Here is a 15,168-nt window from a genome sequence, read left to right as displayed (position 1 = left end):
CTGGTGGACCTTCATAAATTTGACTGACCGTCAAGGTGTCCGTCAGACCAGGACAGAATGTCTCATTTCTGGTCCTCAAAAGATGGACAACTTAGTGGACCATCACTTTTTTTACGGACCGTCAGGTCAACCATCACGTCAAGGCAAAACATTTCAGTTTTAGTGTTCGAGTGACAAGCGACTTAGTGGACCATCAGTCCCTCTGACAGACTGTCAGGTCGACCGTCACAGGCCCCGATCAGCAAATTTTAACTTTTTTTCAAAGGGGCATCTTGGTCATTTTTGCTCCTTGTGGCCTTATATATATATATATATATGTGTGTGTGTAGAGAAGAGAAGACCATTTCTCTGCAAATTTATTTCAAGAATTCTCTAAAAACCTAGGGTTTCTTCCAAACCCAAAAAAATCAAATCATCTCCAAGAAATTCAAGAAATCTCCCATAAATTTTGTCAAGTTTTTCAAGAACTAAGCTCCTCAAGTCAAAGACAGCAAGGTCTTGGTCTAAAAGTGTGAGAAAGAAGTTTCAAGCAAGTTTCTATATCTTCAAAATCAAAATCTAAGGTATGTGGGGTTTGAACAAGAACACTCCTTTCATTCTTATGCCTAAAGGTTTAATTTCTACTACTAATTTACATGATTTTGCAGGTAGGTTTACACCCAGATTTCTTTAATTATGATTTATGAGATTTGAGTTGAATAAGTTTGATATTTATGATTATTTTACCATCATGTTTCCTAAATTGAGGGTTTATTCCATGAGTTGTATATTATCATTATGTATTGATGATTTCTAAGAAATTTAACTCAAGTTCCATGAGTTGAATATTCTTAATATGAATTTATGATTTTTGAACGATTTGAGACAAGTGTTATGAGTTATGCCTTTCCATGAGAAATTCAACTATTGGATGTATATTGATATGTGAACTTGATAGCAAGAATGAGTCTTGTGATGTTTCCATGAAGCTTTTGATATTTGAAATGACTTGATAAACAAATGTATTTGATGCCGAGAAAGATTGTGTTGAGTTGAGTTAAGTTGAGTTAGGAATCCACAAGACGTTTATGATTTTCAAATGAGATATATATTTATGTTTTGGTCTTTATAATAGAACCATAAGTTGATATTGATTGAGGTGGATTTCTTAACGCGTTCTGAGCTGAGTATGGGAGGAGTATTTAGCACCGAGCAAAAAATTTGGTATTTCCTCAAAACTACATGCCACCATAGGATTGATGCTGATAATTGTGGGTCAAAGTTCGAGTATGAGAATGTGAAGATGAGATTGAGGTTGTACTCCCTGGAAAGAGTACAACACCCCTGCCAATGTGGGGTTCTCTCCTTAGGAGGGCAAAATGTTGGACTCTATGCAGCTCACATGGGTAGTCATGTCGGTTATAAGAAACTCCCACGTCCATAATGATTTAAGTCTCTTGAGTTACCGAGTCACTCTAAGTCATGATTTAATGAGTTTGAGTTGAGATAAATGATTTACAAGAATTATGAAGCATGTATTACTACTGATGATTATGAGAAAAATGTTTCAAATAATTCAAGCGAAGAGAATTATTATAGTCAGCATGCATGATTTTCTTATACATTTATGATATTATTTAAATGTTGCATCCACCCCCACATACTCAGTACATTCCCAAGTACTGACTCTCATACTCTTTTGTATTCTATATTTCATCGTGATATAGGTTCAGGTGCTCAGTCTCAGCAGCGATAGTGATCTTCGAGCACCTTCTTCTACATCTCTGCAGTTGGTGAGTTCTCATGGTTCGAGGACCTGTATCTCTTATTTTGTCTTGCTGATAGATGATCGTTTATTTTCAGTTCAGTACGAGTCAGTTGGGGATCTGTCCCAATGGCTCCTTAGTCTTATGTAGTAGAGGCTTTATCAGATTAGTATGCCAGTATGTACAGGATCTTAGTATTTTGTTGTATAGGACAGTATCATTTTGTATCTAAGCATGGTCATGACATGCTTATTCCTCTTTATCTTAGCATAATTTATGTTACAGTTATTTCTGAAAGTGATAACAAGCTTAGAGGGTTAGCTTGAGACCACGTGTGACCTTAAGCACCGTGTGACATCTCGGGATGGGATCTTGGGACGTTACACCCATGCACCCACAAGTTTAATACCATAATTAAAGCATGATTAATCACATGTAAACCATGAGAAATATTGTTCAATCCATAAACATTCAAAACCTTTGTTTCAAATCCACTATCAATATCTCATTAACAATACTTTACAACGTATGCTTTTAACAAATTAACAATGAGGGAAGAGTAACATTCCTGAAATACTAAGTTTCACATAAGGAATTTAACCCTTGAGCCCTTGGATAACCTACTTCTTGAAAACCCTAAGTATGGTTGCTTGAGATAGTTTGAGAGAGTTTTGGAATTGTTTGAGTACACTAAAGATGAAATATAAACCCCTTAAGTGCTTTATGGATGTGGGCTTTTAATTGGGCAAGGAGGGAGTTTCCAAGTGCCCTTAAAATAAAAGCTAAAATTTAGTCGTTAATGACTATGGGTCACTATATAACTCGTATAGACTCATTACGACTCGTCACCTTGAGTTGTATCCAAGACAGTTCCCAGGACACCTATACACTGGTGACCCTACGACTCAACTAGTACCACTCGTAATAGGACCCTACGACTCATAAGGTCCAATCATAATCAACACAAAACCTACTTGGGTAAACACTGGACATCTTACGATTTGCACCCAATGACTCGTAACAAGTCCTTATGACTTATAGTGTGTCACTCATACTTAGGGCCGAACTTAGCCACTTACTTTCTGATATGGTTACGACTTGGGTCCCTAGGACCCATCAAGACTCCCTATGACTTGTATTTATAAGTTATACTCAGGACAACAACTCAAGCACCATTCACTGGACACCTTACGAGTAAGGTTAAATGACATGTCAAAACACCCTATGACTCATAGGGGTAAGTCGTAGTGAAGACAATGTGGATAATATTTCATAAATTTTTAAGGATAAAATTTCAGGGCGTTACAATCACTTTTGCGTTTGTCATGCAACACCCATTTCCCTTGATGCCAAAGGCTAAGAGAGACACGTCAATTTGAACCATATTTGTAGTATGGTTATTTTTCTAAATCTTAACTTGTTTTTAAAGTCAAATCTTTATAAAATCATTGATTATATTTTATTACGTACTTAAAACTTTAAAAAATTTAGTAATTCTTAAATTTTTCTTATTCTAACAATTTTATATTTATTTATAATTTTTTAAAATCTTTTTAAAATCAAATTTAGTTGATTTAGAATTCTTATACTAATGAAAAGAGTATTAGTTGTCACTAAAGATTTCACTATAAGCATATTTAATAAGAAAAAATTAGTGAAAAAATAATTTTATCTAAAGAGGATACTTTTAATGAAGGGCAAAAAGTTCAAATTACACTACTAAAGCCCTTCACACTTTTAATATATTATAGATTATAGATAGATATGAAATATGAAGTAATATTAAATTTTTAAATAATCAACAAAATAGCTTTTGGTTATGAAATGATAGTTTTTCATTGTAAGAATTCAAATAGGTAGTTCCAAAAACGACATTTGTCTTAATTTTAGGCTAGACTATCTCCTTTATTATATATGTAGATATGAAATAACATTAAATAAAATAATATGTATTCGGAATAGTTGTTATCCAATATAAATGAATCTTAATTATTTTTTTATCAGAATATAAAATATGGAATAATACTAAATATTAAATAATCAACAAAATAGCTTTTTGTTATGAAATGATAGCTTTTTGTTGTAAGAATTCAAATTCGTAGTTCTAAAGATGACACTTGTCTTACTTTTAGGCGAGATATCCTTCTTTATTATATATATAGATATGAAATATGAAATATGAAATAATATTAAATAATTAAATAATCAACAAAATAGTTGTTTTGTTATGAAATGATAGTTTTTTGTTGTAAGAATTCAAATAGGTTGTTCTAAAGATAACACTTGTCTTAATTTTAGGCTATAATATCCTTCTTTATGATATATACATACATGCATGCATACATACATACATACATAGATACATACATATATATATATATATATATATATATAAATATGAAATATAAAATATTATTAAATATTTAAATAATCAATAAAATGATTTTTTGTTGTAAGAATTAAAAAAATAGGTGGTTCTAAAGATGACACTTAAAATATTTGAAAGACATATAGAAAAAGAAAATGAAAGGAGTTTAGGGCAAAGTTTAAAAAATGATAACTAAGCTCCTTAAAGTCTCACCTATTACTATTTGAGGAGCTTAAGATCAGTCTGGAGTGACCAATTTGCCCTTATACTTCTCCAAAATCACTTATATTTATTTGAGATTTACTTAATATGAAAATAATGAATCACAATGATTAATTTTCAAATATTTAAAAGACTTAATAAAAACAATCGACTGATTTTCAAAATTCTGTCGGTGCCGCAAAAATTGAAATAATTATTTTTAAGTGATATAAAAAGTTCTATAAATTACGAATTAACAAATTATAATATTTAAAAGACATAAAATGTTTAGTTGACTCTCATAATTTCATCATAATTACATAAATTGGGACATGAGAAGTAACCTATATTATTCATAAATTACTTAAAAAGTACTATAAATCACATTAATTAACAATATAAAATATTTAATATGTGAGAACATAAAGTAGCTTAGGATCAAAAAACAAATCGACACATTCACCCTTCCATTTTTATTTTGTGGCTATATATAAAGTAGTAAGTATTAGTGACACCCAATTCATGTAATTTGACCAAAGAAATAGATAATTTTTCCTCTTTATTATTAATTTGCGCCTACTTTATGGGATTTTTTCCTTTCAAATACATAAAGAGAAAAATATATTATTTTCATTCAACATGGTGTTTGTGTTTTACACATTAAAAGAAAAAAATCAAACTTTTTTAATTCAAGTTTTTTCACAATAATTAAATACTTCTATCAAATATAAACAATAATTATGCAAAAGGTAATAAAAGTTACAATACTAAACGAATAAAAATATGTAAAAGGCATAAAATATTAATTAATTCTCAAAAATCTATCGGTGCCACACATAAAAATACTATGAATTACAATATTTAACCACTAAAAATATTTAAAAGACACATTAAAATTTTGGTTGATTCTTCAAATTCTATCAACCCTAGTGGAGTAGAAGAAGTAACATATATTATCTAAAACTTATGTCAAAAATATTATAAATTATAATAATTAACAACTTAAATATCTTAAAACTGCACTAAAATTTAGCTGACTCTCCGAATTCTATCACCACATAAACTGGGACAAAGAGAGTATCACATATTATTTAAAAATTATGTAAAAAAATACCATAAATCACAATAATGAACAACTTAAATAATTAAAAATTATATCAAAAATTTTGATGGACTCTTAAAAGTTCATCTATGTAACATAAATTGAGACATAACAAAATTTATGTAAAAAAAAAATATAATAAATCACAATACCGATGAACAACTTCAAATATTTAAAATCATACAAAAAAAAAATTTATTGATCGTTTAAATTTCAGCTGTATTACATAAATAAAAATTAAAAAATAACAAATATCCAGTAATGACGTTCCGTATCTAGTATATTACATGTAGATGAATATAATCTGCATAGTATAGGATAAACTTAATTCTCTTATACTAGAGGTTAAAAGCAATTGATAACACGACGGCTAGTACAAACCAACCTAAGAAGAAATATCCCACCAACATCGTTGGTTCCTCATCCTCTGGTTCCTGCAGTTGTGTTTACATAACAAAACAAAAAAAAAACATTAAGTATTGGTAACTCAAGTTATAATTATTTTCTGGCTGCTGGCTGAATGCTAACGGGATAACTTGTGAAACTTAACTAGATATTCTCATTTTCAATTTATACAGTAGCACTTCTAGTTTTTCAGTATTCAAACTAGGTAAATGTTGATCAATATTTCAACGTATATTTTTAATATATGGACATAAGATAAATTGCAACTCATAGTTTTTTTTGAAATTTAAATCTAAATTTTAAAATATTTATCTAATTCCATTCAAATTAATAATTAGTCAAATTACATCTAGAAAAATGTCACATAAATTAAAAAGGAAAAAGTAATTACAACAAGTGGGGTTGGAGTAACTGATTTGCATAAATAAAAGAAACACTCTTCCATGTATGTATAGATACGTAATTAATAGACATATAGAAACTAACAATAATCTCTTCGCTACTTTTTATTTGTTAGTCTTTTATTATTTTTAGAGTAAAATAATATGAATTTTGATAAACAATTTAAGATATATTTTTCCGTAATATTGATATGACATAAATTGCAATTGAAAGTATTCTTTGTATAATTATTGAATATCTGAATTTTAGTTTTAAAATATTGAATAATCTAATCTGACTTTGAAAATTAGTGAAATTGATTTTCGCAAAACAAAACGTGATAACTATTTTGAAACGGAAAGAATAATTAATTAATTAGGGTTAATTTCACTCCATTAATAGTTATTATCTCATAAAATCATTTAATTCTAAATTTTCTCAACAAAAAAGTAATATTTTTGAGATAATAATTATTAATTGAGAGCCTAAAAATTAACTCATTAGTGTACCTGAGGAGGAGGAGTTCCTGGAGACTCTGGAGTTTTATCAACCTCAAATGGCCACTTGTAAGTACCCTGTGTCTCACTCCTTACCAAACTCCAATCATACAGCCTTCTCTCGTCTGGTGTTGACAAAATTGAATATGATTCCTATATATGCCAAAAATTAAAAACAATTTTGCAATAAAAAGAAAATTCATCTCTAAAACTTCCCGAATTAATAGAAATGAAATTAGTACTTTTAGGTGCTCAAGTTTCTTGTTAAGCTCTTCTTCTACCAATCCCTCATTCATAACTTCTTCAACCTTCTTCTTGTACGCTACTGGTACCTATATATATTGCAGCAATACGAGTAAATCACTAAGAACACAAACATTAAACGAACCATGTTTTAATTTCTTTTTTATCTGGCTGGTGGAAATGAATCAATGGATTAATAATTGGTTGGAGAAGAGAGAAAAAAGCAAAATGGGTGTAAAAAGAAATGTGTGGACCTCTGCATATGAACATTTTCTTGAAAGTCCTAGTCTTCCATAGTGATCTATATCTGTTATTGCTGCACTCTAAAATGAGATTTATTAGTCAAATGAATGAAAAAAAAGTTCATAGTCATTAAGGTGAACGAATCAAATTTAAAATCTTCAAAAGGAAAAAAAGATGAGTTTAATTTTGTAGACACTTTTGCAGTTTCTTGTGACTAAAGAATAACTACTACTCTTTGTCACAATTTATACACAGTTTGGATCTTAGGAGTCAAAATTCTAAATTTGGATAGTGCATACAGGCATGCTATCTTTAAAATTCTGAAAAATAAATTACACATTATAAACTACATAAACAAAACTATAAGTCATAAGATTAACAATTTCAGATTATTAAGGGCAAGGGTGACTCTACCCTTTCGGAAAAAGTCGTCCGCTCTAAGCCTCGAATTTGAGGAGCCTCATTTTTCTTTTTAGTAATAATAGATTACAGATTAAAAAAATAATTAAATATTATTTATAAAATAATAAAATTTTTATATATCAAAAAATTAAGAAAGAGTTTGATACAGCTAGTCCAAGTACTATATCTCAAAAAATTAATGCATTGACTTTATTATTAATTAAAAAAAATTTATTAGAAGAAATTGATTATATAATTTTAAAAGTAGACTTTATTAAAATAATTAATATTTCTTAAAAAATTAAAGCCTCCCAATTTTGGTCTTAGTCCACAAATTTACTTGAGCCGCCCATTCAAGGCATTAAGATAAATTACAGTAAGAAAAAAAATTTTGTTTGACTTTTGAAATTCAAATCATGTCATATAAATTGAAATAGAAAAATAATTGCTCATAATAAGTGAAATTGTACTACAAAATCTGCTAATATCAATACGTAATTCTAAAATGGATAAGTTAAATTGAAGAAAGCACCTATGCCAAGAATAGCTTTTTCAACATTAAGAGCAGAGATAATAGAGGGGGGTCCTGGTGGAAGTTCAACAGGTGATGTTTCATCTGCGCCTATAGATGCTGCAGCTGCTTCGCTACTGGAGTTTCTAACTATTAAAACCAATTTCCTGCTATGTTTTGGGCAACTTATAAAACAAGGAATATTGGAGGTAATTGCAGGTACGGAATTTTGAGTTGTAATTGTTGGGATTTTTTGGCTGTAAATATAGGAAGTTGCCGCCATCCTATCTTCTTGTTAATTATTCTTGCATATTTTTGGTGTCCTTCTTCACACACTCTTACTAATTTAGATAAAAGGATTGGCAATCCAGCACCAATCATTCCAGTGATGTCTTCCGATGTATTGTATAATACACTATGTATGTTATGGAAATTTGCGAAGACAGCAAAGTTGTTGTAGTATAGTGGTAAGCATTCTTGCCTGTCACACAGGTCACCCTAGTTCAATCCCCAGCGGCAGTTTTGTTTTTGCTGTTTTGTTTTTGTCACTTCGAACTATAATTCTTCGAAGGAAGAGCCTTCGCATTGTCGAATGTTGATTAACATTTCGAGAAAATACGTTTCTCTTATTTGCTACACAAATTTTCTCAGGTTATTTCGATATTGCGATGTCATATTTTATAAAACTACAAAAACAAAATCTAATATCACATATCCCCATCCCCTTATTTCAATTTAGGTCAATTACTTAGATGAAAAGAGAATTTTGTTAAAAAAATTCTTGTATACACTATAGGCTTGTTTGGGAAGTTAAGTAAGAATTGAATTTGATTGTAATTATAATGTTTGACATGCTTGTTTGTCCAATAAATTATTGGAATTATTTGATTAGTAGAAAACTAAAAGCTATTGGGAGGAAATAACTTGGAGGTGTATAGGGCAAACCGCTAAGCCAAACCAAATTTGACGAATCAAGTCTAATCGAAATTAAAAAATCGACTTGTGGTTTTGTAATGACCTTCGTATTGAAATTTTAAAATTTACTTATTTTGACGATTTTGAGCCTCCTCATGTTTGCTTCATCTCATTCACGAGTTATGGGATAGTTGACACATTTTTCGATGCATCTGAAAGTGTTTTAAATGAGATTTGGTTTTGAACATCCTTGAAAAGGGCTAGTTTGACTTTGGTCAACGTTTTGTGATCTGAGAGCCTTGAATGGTGATTTTGACAGGTCCATTGGCTCCAAATGTCGATTTTTGGTTAGTAGCATGTTAGTTCGGCTTTCCAGCTTTTATTTTGCATTTCGACCCTCCGTTTGAAAAGAAAGTAAAATTTGGCCTAAAGGGATCCCAGGGGTTAATTTTTGAAAATAATTTTCTTTTGAAAATCAGACGTCACCACTGTGTTTGGAACGTCGAAATTAACCTGGTAAAATATATGATTTGTTTATTTAGGATCTCGATCAAATCTTGACGGTTCGTTCGGAGCTTCATAGGCTTCACCAAAATCAGCAATTCCTGGTATCCGGTGCAGCCGCTTAAGTGGACAAGGTTCGCTTAAGCGGCAACCGCTTTAGCAGCCTAAGACCGCCTAAGCGGAAACCACTCTATATAAGCTTTTTTCGTAATTTTTCATCATCTTTGGACTTTGAGCTTCGAGTTTGGGTGATTTCTAGGTTTTTCTTCATCATTTAAACTTAGGTAAGCTCTAAAACCTTAATTCATTTACTTTTCATTGATTTATATCATCAAAACACATTTTAATTATGGTTTCAAAATGGGTTTTGAGGATTTTTGGAAAAGCTTAAAAATATTTTTTCTTTAATTAGGACCTTATTTTAACTTATTTTCACGTGAGTTTTCAACGGTAGACTCCTATAACCTAGAGAAATGTATTTTTAAAAGAAAATTCTGATTTTATTCCTCTCATTTTTGGACTCTTTTACCAAATTCATTTTGGATCCATTTTAAATTGAGTCAACATGGGTATCATTAGCTTCATTTTGACTTGTAGATGTCACTCTTGAGTAGATTTGATGCATTTAATGTTGATTTGAGGAGTTGAGCTTTCGGTTGAAGCTTTGGATGATGTTTGCACTTGCAGATCTTCATTTAAGGTAAGTTGAGATGTACCTTGACTTTTTTAAAAGTGTTTTATTATTGTATGCTAGTTTGTTTGTATTTTGTGTCCTATTTAGGATTAGGGATCCTGCTTAGGTGATATGGCGAATGTGACACCCAATTTTGGCTCGTCTTTTTCCTTTTAATTATTTTTTCTATGCTTCTTTGTCCTAAAAAACTTTTCAAAATAAATTCAGATTTAATTTGTATGAATTTTGAAAAAGAATGAAAAAAGATTTTAATATTCCCCTAACATGTTTTTAAATATTTAATTTAAATATAATTAGTTATTTAATATTAAAATACCATACAAAAAATATTTCGATACGTGCATTCACATTTTCTTTTAATTATATTTTCATACTATATTATTATTAGTATTATATGTATATATGTGTGTTTGTATTTGAGTTACAAGATTATTAAATTTAAATATGTATACTAAATTATTTATGCGTATATATTAAAATAATTTTAGGACAATAAGAAGTATTGATAAAATTAATTTTAATAGAAACAAAAAGAGTATTTGGGTCAAATGTAATTTAATATCAATTTTATTTATTCAAGCTCAATTATTTAGTCACTGCGTAAAAAAAGTAAAAGTATCTTCGATTGATGTATCGCATGGGGATACAACACCCGGAGATGGTTAGCAGGTTGAGCGCTAGCATGCAACTTAGGGATAAGGGATAAGTAATTCCATGATCAATAATTCAAAATCACTCCAAAAATCGAAATGCACATAAACATATGCATATACTTATATATATATATGTATAGATATATATATGTATACATATTTATACATATATAACGTGCCGAGGTAGGGAACAATGTTTAGCATAAAATTTAAAAAATCTTAGCCTGGATTGTGTAGCTCGACCATCATAAAATTTCCCACAGGCTATATGGATCCAGTGTTTCCCCCTGGTCGGGCCCCAATGCATGTTAGCCACACGAATTGGAGATATAATAGAAGGTCGGGCAATCCTCATACCCTTCGCTATCTATGATACCAACATATATATAGTGTGACATAAGCACACTTTCATTAAGACCAACCCTCATGTCGGCAATCATTAGTTTCCAGTATCAGTCCTTTGGGACTCATATCTTCACGGCCAGCTAACACAACCCCGATTAAGTCCAATTAAAATATTTAACACATAACCCAACCATCATAAAAAGAAGTTGATCATTAAGGCATTATTAAATGAAAACGTCATACTGAATATAGCTTGTAAGCAATGTCATTTAGCCAATACTTTGGGTAATCCTTGTACCCAGACTCTATTATTAAAATCAACTTGGGGGATTCCTTGTACCCCACAAGGTTTTCAAAGCGATTCTTAACCACACTACTATTTATGCAATGCATTATCTTTAAAAAAATAAATCAAACCAATTGATAAATCATATCCAAAACAAATTATGCAAGTGTGTTGGGGTTCTTACCAATTTCAACACCAAACTCCCATTATTTGGGGAATCCTTGTACCCCTAATTACATTGTTCACAAATTTAGGGATCCTTGTACCCCAAAATTTATTCACCATTCCATGAACCCCTACGAGTTTACAAACAAAAAATTCAATGCATAATAAATCAGTAGTAATCATGGGAAAAATATTCAAACAATTTATATCCAAAATGCTCAACCCATAATTCAAAGACTAATATTGAAACCATGTGAATAATAAACCAATTTTATGTCATTAAGAAAATCCAAGTGTAAAGAGAGAGATACATGCCTTAATCACCAAGAAAATTGAGGAAGAAACCACCTTTAGAACCCTAGATGACCACTTCCCTTAAAACCCTAGCCTTGACTTGAATTGGGAATTTAATAGAGTGAAAAGAGTATTTGATGTGTTAAAGTGATTAAAATAACCCCTCATTGGTGTTTTATGGATGTGGTGTCTAAGGTGGTAAGGAGGGAAATAACCAAAGTGCCCTTTATATAAAAGCTAAAAACTGTTGCCTAATCTCTATGAGTAACCTTGCCACTCGTAGGGTTACCCTATGACTCGTGGCCCTTAATCATAGGTTAGACAATGTCCATGGGCACCCACACTAGTTTCGTTATGAGAATCACCATATGACTCATATCGTGACCCTAGGTTCTAAGTTGTAGTCAAAGGGGTCAGGGAATATACATACCTCAAGCACGATTATCCAAAGAGGGAAACAAGAATGGATATTTGGACTTTATATCCTCCTCGACTTCTCAAGTAGCTTCTTCAACCTTTTGGTTCCTACATAGAACCTTCATAGAAGCGACATACTTAGTCTGCAAATGATGGACTTGATGATCCAAAATCTCAATCGCGAATTCCTCGTAAGACAAAGAATCCAAAATACCCATACTCTTAAGAGGAACAATCAAGGACGGATCACCCACACACTTCTTCAACATTAAAACATAAAAGACTGGATGAATAGAACCCAAAATAGGAGGCAAATCCAATTCATTGGCAACATTACCCACTTTCTTTAAAACCAGATACGGACCCATATTATGGGGGCTGAGCATTACTTTCTTCTCAAACTGCATCACTCCCTTCATGGGAGACACCTTCAAGAATACCCAAACGCCAACATCGAATTCTAAATCCCTTCACCTCATATCCGCATAGGAATTTTTGGTGACTTTGGGCGGTCTTAAGCCGATCCCAAATTACCTTCACCTTCACCATGGCTTGATAAACCAAGTCAGGACCAAACAACCTCACCTTTCCAACTTTAAACCACCCAATAGGAGAATGACATCTCCTACCATACCAAGCCGCAAAAGGGGCTATTCCAATGCTAGAGTTATAGCTATTATTATACACAAACTTGATGAGAGGCAAATGATCAACCCGACTACCACCAAGACAATCACACAAGCTCGAAGCATATCTTCTAATGTCTAAATAGTGCTTTCCGCTTATCTATCCATATGTGGGTGGACAGTAGCACTAAGGTTCACCTTTGTCCCTAAACATCTCCAGAAGAAACATCAAAAGTGAGACAAGAATTAAGTACCACACCATGTAACTTCACAATCTCTTTGATAAACAACTTCACATAGTCCTTGACAAAAAAATTAGTCCTCACTGGCAAGTAATGAGAGACATTATCATCCTATCCATGATAACGCCAAACGAATCAAAATAATTTTGAGACTGTGGAAGATCGGTAACAAAATCCATATTATTCACTTCCCATTTCCACATGGGCAACTCAATATCTTGTGACTATCCACCAGGACTCAAGTGCTCCACCTTCACTTATTGATAAACCATTTAATTATCCATAAAATTGGCCACTGTAACAACCCAATTTTCTAAAACCAGAACGTCACACGGTGCTCATGATCCTGAAGGGCCACAAGCTAACCCTATACTGATATCTGTATTTGAGAACTACATAATATAGATAATAAATGCAAAAACTGGCCATAAGGTTCAAAATATCTTAAAATACTCAAAACTAAAAATTGAATACTGATACATCTGTTTGAAAATCCTCTAAACTGTCTAAATTGTGGAGTTAATGGGATATGTCCCCAACTAACTCCGTCTACTGAAAATAAACTAAATTTGATGTAATAAAAAAATAAGGATCATCCTGGAATGAAGAGGACTTACTGCTACATCTACTGCTGCTGACTGGGACTGAGCTGCTAAGGATACTCTGGATCTCGTGCCTTTGAACCTATGGTGTAAAATAAAACACCATAGCGCAAATGTATCGGTATGTGAGAATGCACTAAGTATAAAGATGAGGTAAGGCTAGATGCAAGGGAATATGCATGCACAATTAGTTAACTGAATAATCATGAGAGTACTGAATAAGGACATATGTATGAATGCACAAACCATAACTGAAATCATCATGACACTAAATACTGAAACTCGAATACTTCTTTACTATCATTTGAACTCACTATTAATACTGATACTAAATAACTAAATATTGAAGTGGAGATCAGTACTATCTAGTGAGTGATCTTAGAAACTGATGTTACTGAAACTGATTAACAGAATCTACTTATATCAATGATTAAATTCTGAGCTTACTACTCTCGACTGACTGAATCTGAGATCAAACCTCTCTAATAGATAATCCTTGAATCTACTATTAATGATAAGAAATAATTATGTCTGAGATCAAACCTATCAAGTGGAACATCTCTGAATCTAATAATGAGAATAGTCAACTAAATCTGAGATCAGGCCTATCTAGTGGGTGATCTCTGGATCTGATAATAAGAATACTCAACTAAATCTGAGACTGAGATCAAGCATATCTAACAGGTGATCTCCGGATCTGATAATGATATTACTCAACTGAATCTGAGATTGAGATCAAGCCTATCAAATGGGTGATCTTTGGATCTGGTAATAAGATTACTCAACTGAATTTGAGACTGAGATCAAACCTAACTAATAGGTGATCTCTGGATTTGACAATACTGATACTGAATAACTTTATGAGGGATTAGGCCTATCTAGCGGGTGGTTCGAAAATCTATAGAACTATCTGAGTTCCTTATTGAGATAGGTGACTGTATCTGGCATTCCTAATTTCTGAGTTCTACTCTAAAGATTGATACTAAAACTGCAACTGTGGAAGTTTTTACTTAACTGATATGCCCCGAATCTGAATTGGTGGGGTCTAACCTGTAAACCCAGCTGGAAGGGTGTTAATATTATGCCATAGGTAAAGATCTCTACTCTGGTCAAGCCTCTCTAACCAGTGACCCTCACAGTAAGTTAAGCCTATGGCGGTATAATTGTCAAGCCTTATTCTAATGGGTGACTCGTACTTCTGTGCTCGCTATGCAATTCTAGAGTTTAGGGATTGCTCCTAACAACTCTGCCTCTCTAATGGGGAGCTGCCATCCCTGCACTCGCTCGGTGCTAGCTCCTACTCTCAACGAAAAGACTCTAAATTGAT

At 31.9% G+C, this 15,168-nt stretch overlaps 1 protein-coding gene across 1 annotated transcript; it reads right to left on the bottom strand.

Annotated features, from left to right (window-relative positions):
• Positions 1–5,587: 5,587 nt before the first annotated feature.
• On the bottom strand, positions 5,588–8,534 carry LOC107875002 (NAD(P)H-quinone oxidoreductase subunit U, chloroplastic). The gene is made up of 5 exons (XM_016721677.2): positions 8,120–8,534; positions 7,197–7,258; positions 6,942–7,031; positions 6,712–6,852; positions 5,588–5,850 (listed from the first exon to the last, which is right to left on the bottom strand). Exons 1-5 carry the CDS (start codon positions 8,379–8,381, stop codon positions 5,755–5,757), a joined length of 651 nt encoding a protein of 216 aa, XP_016577163.1. The 5' UTR covers positions 8,382–8,534; the 3' UTR covers positions 5,588–5,754.
• Between the last annotated feature and the right edge of the window lie 6,634 nt (positions 8,535–15,168).

Source organism: Capsicum annuum, chromosome 6 (assembly GCF_002878395.1).
Source record: "Capsicum annuum cultivar UCD-10X-F1 chromosome 6, UCD10Xv1.1, whole genome shotgun sequence".
In the NCBI taxonomy this organism is placed as follows: domain Eukaryota; kingdom Viridiplantae; phylum Streptophyta; class Magnoliopsida; order Solanales; family Solanaceae; genus Capsicum; species Capsicum annuum.
Note: the sequence above shows the minus strand (reverse complement) of the source record. Positions and strands in the feature narration are given on the sequence as shown.

Bases quoted from the DNA above. Each gene is read 5' to 3' on its own strand.
- LOC107875002 (XM_016721677.2), bottom strand. From the start codon at position 8,381: ATGGCGGCAACTTCCTATATTTACAGCCAAAAAATCCCAACAATTACA. The intron at 7,032-7,196 runs GTCCACACATTT...CAATATATATAG, and splicing joins GAAAATGTTCATATGCAGAG to GTACCAGTAGCGTACAAGAA. The intron at 5,851-6,711 runs GTACACTAATGA...ACACAACTGCAG, and splicing joins CAGGAACTCCTCCTCCTCAG to GAACCAGAGGATGAGGAACC.